This window comes from Lampetra planeri, unplaced genomic scaffold (assembly GCF_965212315.1).
Source record: "Lampetra planeri unplaced genomic scaffold, kcLamPlan1.2.h2 scaffold_1535, whole genome shotgun sequence".
Lineage (NCBI taxonomy): Eukaryota > Metazoa > Chordata > Hyperoartia > Petromyzontiformes > Petromyzontidae > Lampetra > Lampetra planeri.
Genome location: NW_027614260.1, coordinates 1 through 22,134, shown reverse-complemented (window position 1 = coordinate 22,134; position 22,134 = coordinate 1). Strand labels below are relative to the sequence as shown.

General features: G+C 42.1%; 2 protein-coding genes across 2 annotated transcripts; one reads left to right on the top strand and one right to left on the bottom strand.

Annotated features, from left to right (window-relative positions):
• Positions 1-4,870: 4,870 nt before the first annotated feature.
• LOC144739514 (green-sensitive opsin-like) lies at positions 4,871-6,401 on the bottom strand. Its single transcript, XM_078622457.1, has 5 exons — positions 6,017-6,401; positions 5,727-5,895; positions 5,416-5,581; positions 5,077-5,316; positions 4,871-4,969 (listed from the first exon to the last, which is right to left on the bottom strand). Exons 1-5 carry the CDS (start codon positions 6,399-6,401, stop codon positions 4,871-4,873), a joined length of 1,059 nt encoding a protein of 352 aa, XP_078478583.1.
• A 7,033-nt stretch (positions 6,402-13,434) lies between these two features.
• Positions 13,435-14,916, top strand: LOC144739513 (green-sensitive opsin-4-like). Its single transcript, XM_078622456.1, has 5 exons — positions 13,435-13,819; positions 13,941-14,109; positions 14,255-14,420; positions 14,520-14,759; positions 14,863-14,916. The coding sequence occupies exons 1-5, from the start codon at positions 13,435-13,437 to the stop codon at positions 14,914-14,916; spliced, it is 1,014 nt and encodes a 337-aa protein (XP_078478582.1).
• Positions 14,917-22,134: the final 7,218 nt, after the last annotated feature.

Below are 22,134 nucleotides of genomic sequence, written 5' to 3'. Positions count from 1 at the left end.
AAGAGCAGGAGCAATCAGCGCGCCGATGGGAATCAGGTGCACTGATTGCTCCCAATCAGCCTGGCCGCACCTCCACTGCCAGCCAGAGGGAGGAGAAACACAAGGCAAAAAAAAGGAAAACAAACACAGACACCGAACCAAAACATACAACTATGACAGAATTAGGGAGTTGATATCCTTCGTGGTACCGATTATCCTGATCGCCATGGTCTCGCTAAGTCAGTCCTGGATGAATCGAGTTAAACCGGGACTTATGAATCAAGCTTCTTGGTACAGACCCCTGGAGAAGCAGCAGCCTACAGCCTGGCCAGGAGGAATCAAACGTAGAGCATCAAGGAGCTAAAGAGGTGCTATGGACAGAGACTTCCCTGCTACTTTACCAACACGGGGGACACCTGACGGCTGTGGCACAGCTTTGATTCTCTGTCGGATTATAAACCTCAGCCCACACGAACATCAAGCAAAGACCGGCAACAGACAGGCAACCTGCCTGATACCCTTGATGACTTCTTGGTTTGATTTTGAGGCAGGCAACACCTGCCTGGCAACACCCAACCAGAGACTTCCCCCTCCATTTGGTGGACAGATTCTGCAGCTGTCCACAGCTGGGGTAGTAAAGTCTCTAGCCAGAATCACCGTGCGGAAAGCTGCAGGGTCTGACAGTATCCCTGTCAGCATCCTGAAAAGCTGTGGAGCAATGAAAAGATGTTCTCACAAGCTCCCACAGCCAGGCGGTGGTGCTCTTGTGTCTCAAAAAAGCCACGATCAAAATGCAGCTGATCTGAATGATTACCACCCTTTGGCTCTCACACCACTACTGATGAAATGCTTTGAACGACTCGTAATGCAGCACATAAAGTCCTGCCAACCGGGGGCCCTTACCCTGGATTTACACCGCTGCGTGTGCGTTGCGTCTCGATCCGGCACGGCGTCGGTTCAAATTTCACGTTTCCATTCTAATCTCTTCAGGGGTTGCCACAGCAAATCATCGATTTCCATCTTTCCCTGTTCTCTGTATCCTCTAGTATCCTCTACTCTGACTCCGACTACCTCCATGTCCTCCCTCACTGCATCTATAAACCTCCTCTTTGACCTTCCTCTCTGTCTCCTACCTCCAACTCCATCTCTAACATTCTCCTACCAATGTATCCACTGTCCCTCCTCTGCACATGTCCAAACCATCTCAATCTAGCCTCTCTATCTTTTTCTCCTAACCTTCCTGTCTGTGTTGTCCCTCTGATGACCTCATTACTAATCCTGTCCATCCTGGTCACTTCTAAAGAGAATCTCAGCATCTTTAACTCTGCCACCTCCAGCTCTGCCTCCTGTCTTCTGCCTATCGCTAGTGTCTCTAAACCATACATCATAGCTGGTGTAACCACAGTCCTGTAAACCTTTCCCTTCACCTTAGCTGAAACTCTTCTATCACAAATCACTCCTGACACCTTTCTCCAGCTGTTCCACCCTGCCTGCACCCTATTCTTCACTTCTCTTCCACAGTCTCCACTACTCTGCACTGTTGATCCTAAGTACTTAAACTCCTGCACCTTCACCACCTCTGCTCCCTGTAACCTCACTTTTCCACTGGTCTCCCTTTCATTTATGCACATATACTCTGTCTTGCTACGACTGACCTTCATTCCTCTTCTCTCTAGAGCAAACCTCCACCTTTCTAGGTTCTCTTCCAACTGCTGCCTACTCTCACTACAAATCACAATGTCATCTGCAAACATCATAGTCCAGGGAGACTCCTGTCTGACCTCATCTGTCAACCTATCCATAACCAAAGCAAACAGGAAGGGGCTCAGGGCCGATCCTTGATGCAGTCCTACCTCTACCTTGAAGTCTTCTGTCCTTCCAACAGCACACCTCACCACTGTTCTACTACCTTCATACATGTCCTGCACCAAGCCAACATACTTCTCTGACACTCCTGACTTCCTCATACAAAACCACAATTCCTCTCTTGGCACCCTGTCATATGCCTTCTCTAAATCTACAAAAACACAATGCAGCTCCTTCCTACCTTCTCTGTACTTCTCCATCAGCATCCTCAGTGCAAATATTGCATCTGTGGTGCTCTTTCTAGGCATGAAACCATACTGCTGTTCACAAATCTCCACTTCCTGTCTCAACCTGGCTTCAACTACTCTTTCCCAAACCTTCATGGTATGGCTCATCAACTTTATCCCTCTGTAGTTACTACAACTCTGTACATCACCCTTCTTATAAATTGGTACCAGAACACTCTTCCTCCACTCATCAGGCATCGTGTTACTGTCTAATATTTTGTTCAACAACCTAGTCAGAAAATCTACCGACACTTCCCCTAAACACTTCCATACCTCCACTGGTATGTCATCTTGCCACTCTTCATCCTTTTTAAAGCTTTCCTGACTTCATCCGTTCTAGAAAGAAATCAAATAGTACTAAATAATAAAATAATATAAAATAAATGATTCTCCAACTTCAACCGATTTTCCTCAAAATAGCTGAGGGACGTACAAAGTGTTGACAGTCTAGTATGTTGTCTTCCATGGTGTCATATTTTATATTGATACTCTTTCTGTGGCATTGTATGGAAAGTACATTGTGAATATGTCCCTTTGTCCACATTGGGAATATTTGGTGGACAAATATCAATTTAAGTTTCAATAGAACCTGATAGTACTAATACATTTATTTTTGTGCATACAGCCCTTCAGAGGCTCATATAAACAAAGTGAACTAGCAGGCATTAGCCTGATGAATGGTTTACGCCAGTGCATGATGATAATTCTTCACAAATATGGCCACGGGTGTGCACGGTCCTCTGCTTCATCACCACCACTGTTCAACTCACCATTTCTTACCAGAGAATTAGAAGAAGCTGCTAGAGCTGCGGGTGCCTCCATGATCTCCTTCTTCATCATGCTTGGTGTTTTTCTTCTTCTTTGCAGTTGGAGGTTGATAAACAAACTCCGTTTTTATTTTGTAGTAACGAGTAACAAATATGGTTATGGAAAATGTATTGGAGTAGAAGTACACATTTTAAGAAATGTTCTGGAGGAAATTTAAAAGTTGTCAGAAATATGAATAAGAAACTACTTGTTATTTCTTTCCCGTTCACATTCGGCTCTTAGCATTCAGATGTAATACATTCATTGAAAATAGAATTTCAGTATCTGCCTTTTCAACAGAGTCTATTCTCAACAAAGGCATCACACATACATCACGCTCCCGACTCATCCAAAAACACAAGCGATGGTATCATGTCATCATCATTTCTGTTAGAACTGACTTTAAGATTTTACTGATCAGTTTTAAAACTTGTTCAGGTCAAGTTATGTGAACGACATGTTGACCCCCCTACGAGCCCAGACGCAGTCTCAGATCCTCAGGTGGATCCAAAGGTGCCTGAGCTTTTGTCATAGTGTCCTCTGACTGAGGAGATCAGTAACTTCCTCACATGATGCATTTCTGTAGAGTCATCCAGCTTTCTATCCGATGCTGATTTTATTTTTTTATTCAATGACTTGCTATTATTATTTGTATTTTTTACAATTCCAACCAATTTTAAATTACTCTTCATTTAATTTCTTCAGATTTCTATTCAACTTCCTCCTATGCTTTCCTAGCTGTGCTGAACTACTTCAATGTGATGCCATTGCCCTCAGTCTCCATTTTTTTCCCCACTGTATGTATTCTTGAGTTCTCTGTGTCCCTCCGTCTTTTTTATGTTGCTTCCTTGTGTCAGTCATCACACTATGACTAAATCACAGTTAAAGAACAATGACATGTTGAACTGTGTCTTGACTAGACTGTGTCACTCGATTGGATAACCACGGTAGCGATTGGCTCAAGAAGAGAAAAAGATGCGCTAAATACAAATCAAAATAAACGCCACCACCATGGGCAGCTGCTTGCTTGATAGTGTAAGCCAACGATGCAATCTGACACCCCTAATAGGTTGAGCCGAATGTCCTGGAATGTCAGGGGATTACACAAGAGGTTAAAGGGGTTTGGAACATTTACTCATTAGTTTCTCTTTGAGCAAGGAACTCGACGGCTTGACGATCTGCCACTTCACGGTGTTCCCATGAGACTAAAGGCAATGTGTGAAACACTTTTTCAAGTTAATGCAAAAAACAATTGGACTCTAAAGATGAGTTCTTACGTACCACATCGGACCACGTTAGTCCATGTCTGTCTGAAACATTTCCTCCATGTTCAAAAACCTCCAAACCTTCATTGGTGGAACCACACTTCTCACCTCATGTTATTGGATGTTATGTGAATCCTGAATGTGTTGTGTTATTATGTGTTTCCTGAACAGTGTATCTTTGCTGAGTGTGCCTACATAAACAGTGAAAATTGTAAAGTATCTTAAATCGGAACTTTCTTTTCATGCATGCATTTATTATTTACGACAAACTACATGTTTTTTTCCCCAAATTTTCATAAAATACATAAAAACAGTGTCATTGCCCAGCCCAGTGATACATGTGCTTCACCCACATAATTACATTTAACATCCCATGTGTGATTCATGTACATCACACAAAGGATTTCCACATTTCAGACAGTTTCAAGTGTAACCGCATGTAGCAAACGTAAGTGAGTCACAGTTCAGTAACACTCACACACTCATGTGCTCCACACATTTACACACAAATGCTGAACAAGATGAATGACCACCACAGAAATGTTCTGATATCTTACAGTGTTTTCGTTTGTACATATTAACAGGTGGGATGCCATTCCTTTGTGGTTTTTGACATGTCTTTTCATCATATCCAGACAGCTATTTGGCAAGAGTTGATATTTTTCTTGGTGGGATCTTGTCAAATCTGGAAGGAAAATGTCCATAAATGTTTGGGTGTCATCAAATTTAAGACACAGAGGAGACTTCTGTCTTGCTGGTAGACACTGAGGTCTCATCCTCCACCATGCCGCCCATTCCAATGGTGCTCAGCATGCAGTTACGGAACTGGAAAAGAGCAAAGACAGGAAGGTAAGTGACAGTGGAAATGACTGGGGGGTGAATGAGGAACAGGCACATGAATATTAACATGCATGAATATTCTTTTAACCAACCTGTTTGTTCATCAGCACATAGATGACAGGGTTATACAGAGCTGAACTCTTTGCAAAGAAGGCAGGCAACGCAGCCGTCATAGCGGTGAAGGCAGCTCCCTTGTTCAGGAAGATCCAACCAGCGAAAGTGGCATATGGTGTCCATGCCACCAGGAATCCGATGACCATCAGGACGCACATACGTGTCACTTCCCTCTCGGCTTTCTGGGTGGATTCAGACTCCTGCTGTTGTGCTGCAGCCTTGAGAGTGTGAAGATAACAACATTTCATCAGCATCCACAGGATGTTTTCTGGAGCTTCATCAGCATGTTAAGTATCAGATATGTTAAGTGCACTTACAGCTTTGACTGTCATCACGAGGCTGCCATAGGTGAAGAAAATGAGGAAGACAGGGACGAAGAAGTGGACGACAAACATGTAGATGACATATGATTCGTTGTTGTAGCCTGGGGCCAGAGTGTAATAGTCAGGTCCGCAGGAGCACTGCATGCCCTCAGGAAGGTACCTGTGTGGGACAATAAGAGATCAACATGAATACATCCATTTGTGTTTATGCATCTACTAGAGCTGCATCAGTAAGTTGATCAATTGAACAAATTGAAACATCAAAAAACATTAAACCAAGATAAAGAATGGAAATGCAAATTTACCTGGACCAGCCAAACAGTGGAGGGCCAGCACATGAGAAAGCCATGATCCAGGTGAAAATGACTCCAGCTGCTGCGTGAGTTCCAGTGAACTTGAAGCTTCCCATGGGTTTGCAGACAACGATGTACCTCTCAATAGCCAGGACCACTAGAGACCAGAGAGCCACCTCACCTATGAGGAGAGAACTTGAATGAGTCACATGTGTCCATGTTGTACACCAGACAAGAAAGGAACTGTATTCTATTCTATTTTATAGACCTAGAGAAGAATAACATGTCTTCTTCATTCTTACCTCCAAGCGTGGCCATGAATCCCTCAACAGCGCAAGCAGTGGCTCCAAGAATGAAATAGCCATTAAGGGCAGATGTGATAGTGATGGTGAATCCGAAGGCGCACATGATGAGACCAGCCACAGCCAGGTTGACCAGGATGTAGTTGAGGGGTTGCCGGAGCTTCTTGTTCTGAGCCGTCACCAACAATGTCAAGCCGTTGATGGGGGTTCCAGTGCAGATCAAGAAAAACATGTAGAAAGCTAAAAGCTTGTAGATCATGGGATCTACCATATAGTACTGAGGATATTCAAAAGGACTTCTAACAACCCCAGTCCTGTTGGACATGGGAATGTAGAAGTTTTTCCCCTCTGTGCCATTGGGCTCATATCCTCCATCCCAAACCATTTTCTTTGTCTCTTGTTGTATCGAGCTTCTTCAACTAAGAGGTGTTGTAGTAGTGTTGTTGGGCAACTGATCAAATGCCTGTGACTTTTATACCTCACCTCTAAACCGTCTTAAGTCTGCCAAACTGCTAAATAGGGATTACAGCGTTGTGAAATAGTCAAACTGTCAAGATGTCAGTAATCAGCCTTACCGGATACCGGACAGAACCATCTTTGACATAATTTGTTGCAGATCCTGAGCATTGCCTTCATCATCTTTATAGATGCACAATAAAGGTGAATCATTTTGAAAGTGAATTCATTTCAGAAAAGGATTTTGTCAAATTTTGACACTGTACATGTGTGCTACCATGTGGTCTGTATGTTCTAAGATAGCTTTTATTAAAATAGGTTGGAAAACTTTGCTTTTTCATATACCTGATTATATTGCCGAAGTGTTTTTAAACTTGCAAATCAGTTCAGAAATTGAATGTGTCACTCATCAAGAATATGTGTCATGATCCTAGTCCTAATTGGACTGACCTCATTAGCTCACTTGGCTGTGAAGCAGGAAAGGCTTATTGTGGGAAATGGATGTCAGCCAAACATTTGGCTAATGGCATAAGGGCAACATAAGAGCAAAAGTCTTTTTAAATACAGTATATCTGAGAATTGAAATGAAATGTCTTCACAAAAGGACTAAAATATCACTTGATTGACACTGACCATATGTCATCTGATTAATGATCAAGTCAATTTAATTGGACTGCTCATTATTGCTCATTACATCTAAGTCACACAACCCGGAATGATTAAGTTGATGGCCAGGTAAGTCCACACATGCATACACTAGCTGATACTACCCAGCGACAGTATCCAGGACAACAAAGTTTTAATTCTCTTGTTCCGTGCACTGAAAAAATGAGAAATCAGTTTTTCATTACTGCAAATCTCCGTAAGTTGATTTGTGCTCAGCTCCCATGCCATTATTTTGGACCAGGAACCTGCTGCAAAATATCTCTCTTTCAACTAGATAGATGACAGACTCCTTCTTGACTGCCTGTGGATTTGTCGCGTCACTTGGAGGTACATTACAAAGGTTAGTAGATACAGCTTCATATCTGTATTTGATGTAGCTAGCAAATATGAGCTTGTGTATAGTATGTAGCTGTTTGACCCAGTGCTCTTAATATGCTGCTGTAGTTTCTGCTGATTGCAAACTAGTATTAGTAAAGTTTCCAGTATTGTGCTGTGGGTTTCCATGTTTGATTCTCAACCAATTCTACAATGTATAAACATGATCTATGTTAACTTGTATTGACCTCGGCATGGCTAAAATGGCAGCATGTTTTTTTGTACTTCATTTTATTTATTTATTTACTTACTTTTTACATATGTTTGCTATTTTTTGCTATTTTCTCCAATAAAAATATTTGAAATTGACATGTACAAAAGTATTTGAGATTAAAGTCACACTTCAATGAGTGGATAGAGAGTCTATCCATCTGACAGGGATAAAAGTAATTTGAACCTTCACTCAGTGTCAGAAATATGTTTGTCTCTTGACTCTGTACCGCAGGTATGGTTTTACTGACATAACATAAAAGCTAATACCACACAGCTATAACTGGACTGAAATGAGTAGCAATAAAATAATTGTTATTTATTGGAAGCATCAGGGATCGTTCAGATTCAATGGATCATGTCTCTGTGCACAAAAGAAACAGACAAGAACAAGTTTTAAAGATGTATATTTATTGACCAGCTACTAATAACACACACAATAAGCAAGTAAACAAGACAAAGAATGGACACAGAAAGTAAAAAAAGATAGGAGATATACTCTGGGTGATGGTGACAGGAGCAAGTTGATTATGGTCAGTTAATAATCTCTTAATAAACTAACTAAATTGTGCATGAAGATTATTGTTGATGGCTAAAACGTGTGTGTCTGTGTGTGAATTAACTGTCTCTGATGCGTGACTGGACTTCAACTCTTCTCAGTAGCTCAGAGATTAAAAGCCAACTTCGAGAGCTGAGGCTGGATTCTGCATGCGACGTCTCCAAAGTAGGTTGTCCTCAAACGTCGTCATGTTCTTGTGATGCTTGGTACTGCTGATGGCACTCGTGATCTAGCAGGCATACAGTGACGTCATCATATTCACACCCTTTGATAGTCATAGCGTGTGTAACTGCATCTGTTGGAGTTGAACGAGTAAAAATATAGTTGTATTGATTTAAAAGCTGTTTTGTCACCACACAAGACATTTTCAAGATGGACTTTTCAAGAAAACATGAACATTGTTATTATTAATAACAAGGTTATTATTGCTTTTATGTGTGTTGTATGAGACAAACCCTTGGTTTGTTTCTTAAGTTAATACATTTATCCTGGCTAAACAAGTCATCTATATGTGACGCAACAGCCCTTTCTACCAAATTTCTTAATAATAAAATGTTTTTTATTGCTAGAAAGTAGTTATTGAGAGATGGATTAACTACTTCTAGAAGAGAGGCATTACATATTAAAGATTTTGTATTCCACCAACAGTTAATTTTTGATTTTTTTTTTTTTTTTTTTTCATTTCTTAGCTGATACACTGTTCTACACTGGCCCAAAGCACAATTTTATGCAGCTGGTGGTCATGTCAGATGATCAAAAGAGGGGAGTACCTATTGAATGCCACACCCAAAAAGGCACAGGCAACCAAGGGGGTGTACAAAATACGATGGGCCATGTTGTGGCTGCCTACTTCTGGCGTAACCTTCAACATGATGTTGAAGAATGGGTAAGACAATATTTTAGCAAAAAAATAATCCTAATTCTTTAGCAAATTCAACATCTCAAGCAATCAGGCACATTTACTGTTTGTTCAGTTAAGCTGACATCTCTTGCAGGCTCGGAGCTGTTACCAGTGCCAGATGAATGACCCAGTCCAACTGCTGTTCCAGGGCTTCATCCAATAAATGTAGACTGAATAATCAATGAACACTGGAAGTATGAACTGATGGAAGTTATCTGTGATGGTCAGGGATACACTTGTGAATACTTTTTAACTATTTAAAGTGTATTTGCAGGTAAAGGAAAATGGGCATATGCTGGATATGGACCTGATTGGGCCCCTTTGTTGCCAGAGGTAACAGTTACATCCTCACAATGACTGATTTGCCATTGTAAATTTGTTTTCGCTGAACTGAATCTTGAAATCTTGAAATCTTTCAAGTATCAATAGATTGGTAGGTATTACATTAGAGACAATTTATGATGTGTTTGTGGCATTGCTGCAGCGTTGTGTTGTCTATAATAGACATGGACAGACATGAAGGGGGCACTAGAGCCTGTGTTCGGAGAGGCAAAGTCCTCTGCCAAGGCACAGCCTGGTATGAAGGAATGGAATTTACAGACAGAGGCATATCAGCTGTCAAAATTGATCCTTTTCATTTTCACCAGGAGATCAACTGTGCAGATCACAGTTACACGTGAGCAAGGTGTGGCAACTTACAGCCAAGTGAAGTTGGAGTACATGTTGGATGAAAACAGAGAAAAATTATTTTGAAATGCTGATGTTTAATTTTCTACATAACATCTGCATTAATTATGCAGAAGACATGGAAACATTTTTAAGAATTCAAGGTCTGTTGCATGTTCCTGGGTCGGTTGGATGGAGACCAATAATTAATTAATACATGCAACACAATACCTCATTATACACATATTTCTATAATTTCTATGATTTCTATGATTTCAAACTAGGGCCGTACAATTTTGGAAGAGTTTCACTTTGAAAAAGGGTGTCATTTATTTCGGGTGTCAAATTATTGTCAGTATAAAATTCAAAAACAACAACAACAAAAAACATTGTCCATTATTCGCCTGTGTGTCAGGCATATCAATTTTGGGAGTGGGGGGTCAGTGAGGAATTATTGTTAGGCTATTAACCTCATTTTCATTTCAATTTTAGTTTTAACTGACACATAATATCTATTTTTAAAAACGGCATTATAATTACGTGTGTAAATAAATAAGGAACAAGCATCCAATAGTGAAGGATCAGAACAGTTCAACACCCGTAGCTCGTGGGAAGTGACGTATGAGCTCATAGCAGCTAAAAACTGCTTCACCCTGTTTAGTCTGATCTCTGGGCTCGACTATCTGACCTGAGTCCATCAATCTCAGAGCTCTGCTAGGCTTATATTCAGTTAACATGTCATGGATGTATTCTGGACTTAAATCAATTAGTGAGTTGTACACCAGTAGCAGAACTTTGAATTCTATTCTACAGCTGACTGGGAGCCAGTGTAAAGACTTCAGAAGTGGAGTAATGAGCTCTGATCTCTTTGTTCTGGTCAACACTCGAGCTGCAGCATTTTGAGTGAGCAGCGTTTTTTTATGCATTTCTGGTGGACTCCAGTCAGAAGACATGTATTGTGTAACAGCAGGCCTTTTGTCGAAAAAACAAGCAAAATGGATGATTTTCACATTTAATTTCGGTAGATGCAACGCCCCGGTGTGTTAAACTGCTTTAAGGAGGTGGTTCCTCTCCCCTGTGTTATGCCTTACAACCATTTAACACACACCTACCCATTGTTTAACCCTGACTTAGATCCATCGTTCTTGACATTCTTACTTGTAGTATGCTTGAATCATTTAATAAGTAATCTTCTAACAGATCCTGATCCTGGTTCTTTTTTATCCTTAGATAAGTAATGATGTTTAGTTAGTCTGTAACGTCATCATACATTCTGTGCCAGTAATTTACAAGAGTTCATGGTGTTTGGGGAACATTTACACATGAGTTTAATCATTAGCTCCAAACCACAAATGTGTGTCCCCTGGTGGCTAGTACAGGCACTGCGTATCTGAGTACACATCTTCTCCTCTAACTTGTTACTTGATGTATTAAAATTAACTGCGAAAAAATTGGCAGAATACTGAAATATAATCGGCTCGCATTGGAATTGTGACACAAAATAAATAACCCCGTTGCCAACTGCATCAAGCGATCTGTCTGAACCATGTCAAGTTGTGGATCTTACAGGATAACTACGAATTTCAACTAATCAATACATTTTAAAACAGTATTTAAAGGTGGGGTATGTAAAATTTTTATTCAAAGCTATATTTTTAAGAAAATAATATGTCCACAATGCGTTTAGAGGGACACAGGATGAAAGTGTAGCTTTTCATGAAAAAAATTATATGTAGTGTGAATTAATAATTTTGTATTTTTTTACGGGTCCAACAGTGTATTTATGTTTACATGTACAAGCCGATCGACGGGGCGTTGTGAGTTGCCAGATACGGTCTCTATGCTCGGCACAGAAGGAGTCTGTAAGTCACAGACGTAGAATGACCGGAGAAGAACAAAAAAACAGAGTCAATGTTGGAGAAGCAGATGCTCGATGGACTCATAGAAAGGATTTCATTGGCATCAAAACACACCCGGAAATGCAGACTTTTCTCCTCTATCGTTAAGGTTTTTGTTCTTCTCAGGTTATTCTACCTCTGTGATTCATAACTCTGGGGCTGTGAAGCTGATGCTGCAGGATTTGCCAACTCTGCCTTCTGTTCATAAGGCACCAGTAGCACCAATAGCTTGTACATGTAAACATAAACACACTGATGGATCCATAAAAAAATCTAATGAATTCACACTAAGTATATTTTTTTTCAGGAAAAGCTACACTTTTATTCTGTGCCCCTCTAAACACACTGTGGATGTGTTATTATTATTTTTTTTAAATATAAAGCTTTTAATAAAAAGGATACATAGTTAACCTTTAATTAACGAATTCATGCATAGTGATTAGTTATTAGTTATATTAGTTAGTTATATCTGCTCTTAAGTGTTGAAATCCAGTACCAGTAACATTGGGGTGTGACTTTAATCTCAAATACATTTTGACATGTTAATTTCACTCAAATATTTTAACTGCAGATTCAAAGAAAGAAAGAGTTGAGAATCACACACAGCACAATACTGGAAGTTAAATTTGTTTGCAATCAGCAGAAACTACAGCAGTATATTTAAGAACACTGGGTCAAACAGCTACACTATATATTAGCTCATACATGCTAGCTACATCAAATACAGATATGAAGCTGTATCTACTAACCTTTGTAATGTACCTCCAAGTGACGCCACAAATCCACAACAGGCAGTTAAGAAGGAGTCTGTCATCTATCCAGTTGAGAGAAACAATGGCATGGGAACTGAGCAAAAATGAACTTACGGAGATTTGCAGTAATAAAAAGGATTTCTCATTGAATGAAGACTTCCTTGTCCTGGATACTGTCGCTGGGTAGTAGCTAGTTAACAGCTATTTTACTTTATCATTAATCATAAATCATATACTGCATTTAAAAATAACATGGAAACTTATAATGATACACAAATTATAATAAAATATAACCAGGTGGTTTTCTCTAGAAGACTTTAGCTCCTTTTCTTCAGAATCCCATGCCTCTGTGGCCCATAAGGCATAAGCCAAATGTTTGGCTGACATCCATTTCCAACAATAAGCCTTTCCTATTTCACAGCCAAGTGAGATAATGAGGTCAGTCCAATTAGGATCATGACACATATTCTTCATGAGTGACACATTCAATTTCTGATTTGATTTGCAAGTTTAAAAACGTTACGTCTGCAATATTTTCAGGTATATGAAAAAGCAAACTCTTACGACCTATTTTAATAAAAGCTATCTTAGAACATACAGACCACATGGTAGCACACATTTACAGTGTTAATATTTGACAAAACCCTTTTCTGAAATGAATTCACTTCACCTTTGATTGATGATTCACCTTTATTGTACATAAAGATGATGAAGGCAATGTTCAGGATCTGCAACAAATTATCTAAAAGATGGTTCTATCCGGTATTAAGACTGATTGACAGTTTGACTACCACATCCCCGTAATCCCTATTTAGCAGTTTGGCAGACTTAAGACGAGAGGTGAAGTATAAAAGTCACAGGCATTTGATCAGTTGCCCAACAACACTACAACACCTCTTAGTTGAAGAAGCTCGATACAACAAGAGACAAAGAAAATGGCTTGGGAAGGAGGAATCGAGCCCAACGGCACAGAGGGGAAAAACTTCTACATTCCCATGTCCAACAGGACTGGGGTTGTTAGAAGTCCTTTTGAATATCCTCAGTACTATATGGTAGATCCCATGGTCTTCAAGCTTCTAGCTTTCTACATGTTTTTCTTGATCTGCACTGGAACCCCCATCAACGGCTTGACATTGTTGGTGACGGCTCAGAACAAGAAGCTCCGGCAACCCCTCAACTACATCCTGGTCAACCTGGCTGTGGCTGGTCTCATCATGTGCGCCTTCGGATTCACCATCACTATCACATCTGCCCTTAATGGCTATTTCATTCTTGGAGCCACTGCTTGCGCTGTTGAGGGATTCATGGCCACGCTTGGAGGTAAGAATGAAGAAGACATGTTATTCTTCTCTAGGTCTATAAAATAGAATAGAATACAGTTCCTTTCTTGTCTGGTGTACAACATGGACACATGTGACTCATTCAAGTTCTCTCCTCATAGGTGAGGTGGCTCTCTGGTCTCTAGTGGTCCTGGCTATTGAGAGGTACATCGTTGTCTGCAAACCCATGGGAAGCTTCAAGTTCACTGGAACTCACGCAGCAGCTGGAGTCATTTTCACCTGGATCATGGCTTTTGCATGTGCTGGCCCTCCACTGTTTGGCTGGTCCAGGTAAATTTGCATTTCCATTCTTTATCTTGGTTTAATGTTTTTTGATGTTTCAATTTGTTCAATTGATCAACTTACTGATGCAGCTCTAGTAGATGCATAAACACAAATGGATGTATTCATGATGATCTCTTATTGTCCCACACAGGTACCTTCCTGAGGGCATGCAGTGCTCCTGCGGACCTGACTATTACACTCTGGCCCCAGGCTACAACAACGAATCATATGTCATCTACATGTTTGTCGTCCACTTCTTCGTCCCTGTCTTCCTCATTTTCTTCACCTATGGCAGCCTCGTGATGACAGTCAAAGCTGTAAGTGCATTTAACATATCTGATACTTAACATGCTGATGAAGCTCCAGAAAACATCCTGTGGATGCTGATGAAATGTTGTTATCTTCACACTCTCAAGGCTGCAGCACAACAGCAGGAGTCTGAATCCACCCAGAAAGCCGAGAGGGAAGTGACACGTATGTGCGTCCTGATGGTCATCGGATTCCTGGTGGCATGGACACCATATGCCACTTTCGCTGGTTGGATCTTCCTGAACAAGGGAGCTGCCTTCACCGCTTTGACGGCTGCAGTGCCTGCCTTCTTTGCAAAGAGTTCAGCTCTGTACAACCCTGTCATCTATGTGCTGATGAACAAACAGGTTGGTTTGTTTGGAATGGTTTTAGACTTAGTTTGTTTACTGTTTGTGCCCACTATGATAAATGTATTGCCATTTCAATTTCTGTGTGTATTCTATTTTCCAGTTCCGTAACTGCATGCTGACCACCATCGGAATGGGGTGGCATGGTGGAGGATGAGACCTCAGTGTCCTACCAGCAAGACAGAAGTGTCATCCGTCTCTTAAGTATAGAGGGCTTTTTCATATTACTGGGACATTTTACCTTATGTCTGCTTTTCTTATGTCTGGAAGAATTCTCAATGTGGACGGATTGAAGTTCATGGATGAGTGAACTACCTGACAACAGAAAAATGGGCTCCAGAACAAAACCCATGAACAAAATTTCTTCAGGTTTTTCCTTGAAGGACATTATAAAGTGCTTTTCAACATACATTTAAAATCAGTGCAAATTATTTGAATTAACTAAAACATTCCACCCACACATGTGGAATGTTATTTGACACCACTGAATCTTCGCCCTTTTTTTCCTAAAAAGTATTTTTCTTATGTCAGAAGGTTTTTCTTACATCAAGATGATTTTACGAGCTATTTTTGCCACTTGCTGAGGTGGTTATCATGAATCGTCACTGTATGTATATAAATGGCATAGATAAATAAATGCATGCATGAAAAATGTGGGTTTTTTTTAGCTCTTTTTCTTCACACTACTAAAGGGGTCTTCATTCGTCCACGATCAGAAGGAAAGGGAATGAATTAAGTCGCAGACAAGCTTGTCACTTTGGGGTAAAGTCCTCAGGATCACTTGACCATGACACTGTAGAACCACAACAGGAGTTTCTAAAGCTAAAGTCCACTTAATCCACTTAGCAAGACAAGGAGACATGGGAACATGTGTCGTCTACACCGACGCAGTAGGGTTAATGCTGGTGTTTTACACTGGATGCAAAGATTGGACTATTGTCAGACGGATTAAAGAGCATCTAATAAATTCATTGCTCAAAGTTGATCTTGCAAATTGTATGAAATAAGTGATAAGGATAGCATAGTGGCTCCTACAGCAGTAGGGAGCCACTATGCTATGCAGCCCCAGCTACCCACACTCCTGTCTTGGAAATCTTGTTGTCTCTGGTTTAGCTTTGGGAGAAATAAAAATTGTCTCACCAGAAATGATCGTATAGCTATTTATTGAAGCTTCAAGGCACAGGTCATACAGAGAGCAAGTCTTCTGCAGGAGTGCACGCTTCCGACAAAGTTCGGGCACACTTTATGCACAGCAAGGGGGGGTAGGATGGTGTGATGATGCGCGTAAGAGCTTGTGTAACTGAGGATGAGAACACCTGCACTGCAAGGACACTAACTCCCTGCGTGGAATGCGGGCCTCTAGGAGATAAGATGTAGCAAATAGGCCTCAGCACAAGAGCTGTCTGTGTACAATAGATGAAGCTCACGTATTACTCTCGGATATGAGACTGTAGACAGGCCGCAGCATACAGATATATGTGTTCAGTAAATTAAGTCTATGTACCACTCAGGGAAACGAGACTGTTCTACCATGAAGATAACCGTGATGGGAGACGATGGGTCGGCTGGTATCACCCTACAGGAGTATAGGTTCATTTACGGTTCACACATATAATTTCCATTACACCTCCATTTTTACATATACTTATTTTTGCTTTGGTGTTTAAACTGTGAACTAGTGTAATTTATTTGTAATGATTTTTAATCAGTACGAAGTTCTATACAACTACAACATAATTTTGCTGATCTAAACCCCGAGTGGTGTTGTGTTGTGGGACTTCTGTGCTAGTCATAGTTTGTCCATAACAAACACCATGTTCGAGCATAAGGGTGCTCACAAGTACACGTAGTACCAGGACACCCTAGACCGGATGTCAATGATCAACTTTGTAGTCGAGTCATCTGACCTACGGCCGTATGTTTCCTACACTCGGTTGAAGAGAGCGGCTGAGCTGTCAACTGATCCCCAGCTGGTGGTGAGTTTTGATCCGCAGGTCTTCATGGTCCCACTTCCAGGAGAACTTCGACCAGCTCCCGAGGGAGGCTGGAGACATTGAGTTTGCCTCCATTGTTGATGCAGCCGCTCAGAGCTGTGGTCGCAAGGTCTCCAGTGCTGTGGTGGCGGCAACCCCTGAACCCACAGGTGAACAATGGATGTAAGGAATGCAGTTAAGCTGAAGAAGGAGTCCTATCGAGCCTGGTTGGCTCGTGGGACTCCTGCGGCAGCATGACGGGTACCAGCAGGGCAAGTGCACCGCAGCTCAGGTGTTGTAGGGGCAAAAACTGTGGTCTGGGAAGGTTCGGGGAGGCCATAGAGGAGGACTACCGGTTGATCTCGAAGCACCTCGGGTGGATGAGATCCACCCTGAGTACCTCAAACCCCTGGATGTTGTAGAGCTGTCGTGGCTGACAGGTCTCTGCAGCATTGCATGGCAGACGGGAACAGTGCCTCTGGGACTGGCAGACTGGGGTGGTGGTCCCACTTTTCAAAAAGAGGGACCGGAGGATGTGTTCCAACTATCACAGGGATCACACTCCTCAACCTCCCTGGGAAAGTCTATTCAAGGGTACTGGAGAGAAGAATTTGACCGATAGTTGAACCCTCGGATCCAGGAGGAACAATACGGTTTTCGTTGGTGGTCGTGGGAACACTGGACCAGCTCTATACCCTCTGCAGGGTGCTTGAGCGGTCAGAGGACTTTGCTCAACCAGTGTTTCTGGTGGACCATGTGTTTTGTGGACTTGGAGAAGGCGTTCGACCGTGTTCCTTGTGGCATCCTGTGGGAGGTACTCCTGGAGTATGGGATCGGGGGCCCTTTGCTAAGGGCTGTATGCCAGAAGTAGGAGTTTGGTTCACATTGCCCGCATTAAGTGGGTCCTCTTCCAGTGGTTGTTGCTTTTGTTCCCAGTTCTGTTCGTTATTTTTACGGACAGAATTTTTAGGCGCAGCCAGGGGCCAGAGGGGGTCCGGTTTGGGAGCCACCGGATTTTAACGCAGCTTTTTGCAGATGATGTTTTCCTGTTGGCTCCTTCAAGCCATGACCTTCAGCGTGTATTGGGATGTGAATCAGCACCTCCAAGTCCAAGTCCAAGGCCACAGTTCTCGACTGGAAAAAAGTGGCTTGCCCCCTCCGGGATATATATATAAAATCTTCCTTCAGACTTGGGTCCTCCTCTGGGAGCCTGAGGGTTCTGCACAGGATCTTAGCTGTTCCTAGCATTGTGCTCTTTTGGACAGAGATCTCTGATGTTGTTCCTGGTATCTGCTGGAGCCATTCTCCCAGCTTGGGGGTCACTGCCCCTAGTGTCCCAATCACCACTGGTACTACTGTTGCCTTCACACCCCACATCCTCTCTATCTCCTCTTTCAGCCCTTGGTATTTCTTGAGCTTCTTGTGTTCCTTCTTCCTGATGTTGCCATCACTGGGGATTGCTACATCTATCACCACCACTGTCGTCCGGTGTTTATCCACCATCACTGTGTCAGGCTGATTGGCCATCACCATTTTGTCGGTCTGGATCTGGAAGTCCCACAGGATCTTGGCCTGTTTGTTCTCTGTCACCTTTGGGGGTGTCTCCCATCTGGACCCTGGGACCTCCAGTCCATACTCAGTGCAGATGTTCCTGTACACTATGCCCGCTACCCTGGTTATGCCGGTTCCATGTATGCCTTGCCTGCCAGCATCTTACACCCTGCTGTGATATGCTGGACTGTCTCAGGGGCTTCTCTACACAGCCTACACCTGGGGTCTTGTCTGGTGTGGCAGACTTCGGCCTCTATTGCTCTGGTGTTCAGGGCCTGTTCCTGTGCAGCCTGAGTAGCGCCTCTGCGCTGTCCCTTCAGTCCAGCCTTTTCCAGCCACTGATATGTTTTCTCCATATCAGCCACTTCCTCTATTTGCCGATGGTACAAGCCATGTAAGAGCTTGTCCTTCCATAAAAGTCCCACTCTGGGCCCTCATTTTTACTGGGCATCTTTTGTTGCCTGAGGCATTCACTTAGCAGTTGGTCATTGGGGGCCATTTTCCTGATGTATTCCTGGAGGTTCGCTGTTTCCTCCTGGACAGTAGTGCTGACACTTACTAGTCCTCGGCCCCCTTCCTTTCGCTTTGTGTACAGCCTCGGGACACCTGGACTTGGGTGAAACCCTCCATGCATGGTAAGGAGCTTCCTTGTCTTGATATCAGTGGCTTGTATCTCTTCCAGTTGCCAGGATATTATACCAGCTGGGTATCAGTACACTGGCAGGGCATAGGTGTTAATGGCCTGGATCTTATTCTTGCCGTTCAACTGACTTCTCAGGACCTGTCTTACCCTCTGGAGGTATTTGGCTGTGGCTGACTTCCGAGCTGCCTCCTCATGATTGCCATTTGCCTGTGGGATCCCCAGGTATTTGTAGCTTTCCTGCACATCTGCAATGTTCCTTCAGGTAGGTCACCTCCCTCAGTTGTGATCACCTTTCCTCTTCTAGCTATCATTGGCCCACATTTATCTAGTACGAATGACATCCCGATGTCTTTGCTGTAGGGAATCAATGTCACGCTCATTCTTGGCATACAGCTTGATGTCATCCATGTAGAGGAAGTGGCTGATAGATGTTTCACTTCGGAACTGGTATCCATAGCCACTCTTTGAGATGATCTGGCTGATATATATATATAGAGAGAGAGAAAATGGAAGAGTCTACTGGCTACCAGCTAGCTAGCTGATAATGTGGAAGAGCTAGCTAGCTGGTAGGTTCATGTCTGTGACCACTGACTTCATCGCAATTACATTTACAAACATGACCCTAGAGTTGATTGTCAACAGTTAGTGGGTTGTTTAAAGTCTCATATCAGAATTCTTTACACATACCAAGTGCATCACACAACAAAAGACCATTTAATTTAAAAAAACGCTATTACTTTACTTATAAATAATATGCACCACTCCTGAACAAAAGCATCATAACTTGTTTGTAGAGATGCTCCTAATTGTCCCTCAGTTGTAAAAGTTTTAAATAGTCTTAATAGCGACATACAGACGGTCATACGTTCTCACTGCTAGCAGCCAGCAGTCACTTCATATCACTGGGAAAACTTACCACATTCTTGTTTCCTTTTTTTCGTCATTTTGTTTTTTTTTCTTTTTGCGTGCTCTGAGGGATATGTACGCTCCATTTTCAGCTCTGATATATCAACTGCTGTATGCAGGGGCACGATTAGAGAGATTCCCGACATTGCCTATGGCGTAGGGGGATCAATACTGGCCGTATTTCGGGGGGGGGGGGGCCTTAATAGCCACTAGCCAGCAGCCCTGCAGCTGCGTTGCAGTTTATATAGCAATTCAGTCATTTTGTCACTGATATAAGGACGAATGTCAGCGGTTGTTTGGGGCCCTTTCCAAGTCCAATTGCCCCAAACATCCAGTGCCCCCAATTGCCTGGGTTGCCTTTCCCATTGCGGCGCATCTGTCCAAACGGTAGATGCATGCACACAGACATGCACAATCACACATGCATGCTCACTAGACTCAATAAATATTTCTTGAAAATTAGCTATGTTTTTTTTAATGTCTTGGTTATTTTTTTATTTATCTGGCAAAAGAATACTCAACTACTTCTTATCCTCATAGAAAGGCACTTTGTTCTCAAACCTAAGCTCATACTGTGACTCAAACAGAAAAACATTTCCCAATATAACAGATTTTTTTATTTGTCAAGTGAATGCAATACACTTCCATATTTTTTGAATGAATAAATATTTTTTTTACAAATGAACACATTTTTTTCCAGATGAATAAATATTTTTCTGAATGAACACATTTTTTTTTCAAATGAATGAAATTGTTTTAAAATGAATTAATATTTTAGCGCATATACATTTAGCTTATATAAAATACACATAACCTCACAGGACATGATTCAGCTTTAAATATATCAAATATGTATTTAATTGTTATATTTAACTTGTCATAGATTGCTATTTAATTTGTTGTCATTTCTGATTTGTTCCATATGTCATGGGAAGTGACCCCACGTAATCCACTTACTAGGATCAATAAGATATACCACTTTAAGTCACAGCCACCTGCTCCCTGACTGCACAAATACATAATAATTTATGTTATGCACTAAATAATACATATGTAATATTATATAATACAAATACAGTATCTCAGTACAGCAGTGACGTGCGGTGAGGTTCATGGCTGGTGAGGCACTGACTCCTCAAGAGTCAGATTTACGTTTGTAAGAACTGGAAAAAAAGCATCTTATTTCACTATTCATCCAACAGCATACAACTACTGATAATGCTGATTCTGGTGCTTCAGTACAGTTTAATAAAATTTGCCTATCAAAATCATAAGAAAAAAAAAGAATAATTCTTATCGGCCAAAAATGTATGCTTGGCTTCAACAGATGCTCTGTTAAAGCCAGCACTGCAGTGAGGAAAGCACCTGCCAGCTTGCGTACGCCCCCCCCCCTTGAGTTGAGGCAGAGTACTGTGTGCCTCACCTGATGACTTTTTCTCTGCACTTTATCGCGCGATCATCAGGAATCGTTCTCTCACACATACATAAAAGAACATTACACAGACTGCAGAAAGTCATGGTGTATCACGAATATTTCTGTAAAGTTCATATTGGCGACATGCTGAGGAACAGAGACCGGGCCACGCGGAATGCCACCCAGTTTGTATTGGATCATGGAGTCAGTGCCGGTGTCCTCACCCGGGGTTTCTGCCCTGGATTTGATCGGAAAAAACTCAAATACGGGCAATTTTTTACTCAATAACATGTCAGAAATGTGTAGTCATATACTGCAAATGCACTTTTTAGAATATTAATATTTATTCAAGTACACTTTCTTCTTGTCTTTTTGTCATGATGACAGGTGAGCCTCCCCCTGGCCGCACGTCACTGCAGTACAGATACAGATACAGCCGCCGACAAACAGGAACTCAAATCACCGCCAGAGAACCGGGTTCACAGCGGTGCCCGAACCACTGCTCATTTCCATGGAGACCCAACCTGCTCCCAGGCCTCCTGCCCAGTGTTGATCTCACGTCCCCGCAAAGTCAGACGCTGCCCCCCACCCCCCCCGGTGTGGGATGAACAAACGACAGCGAGTCACGTTCAAGCTGGATTTACACGAGCGTCCTGTGTGTGTGTGTGTGTGTGTGTGTGTGTGTGTGTGTGTGTGTGTGTGTGTGTGTGTGTGTGTGTGTGTGTGTGTGTGTGTGTGTGTGTGTGTGTGTGTGTGTGTGTGTCACCGGCATGGTTTTCCGCTCACAGACATCTTTGATATAGTTGTGTGCAAACACTGAAGTGGCGCTGATGAAGAGCGGGGGCAAGTCATGTGACGCAAACAGCCCAATGACACTGGTCGCCCCAT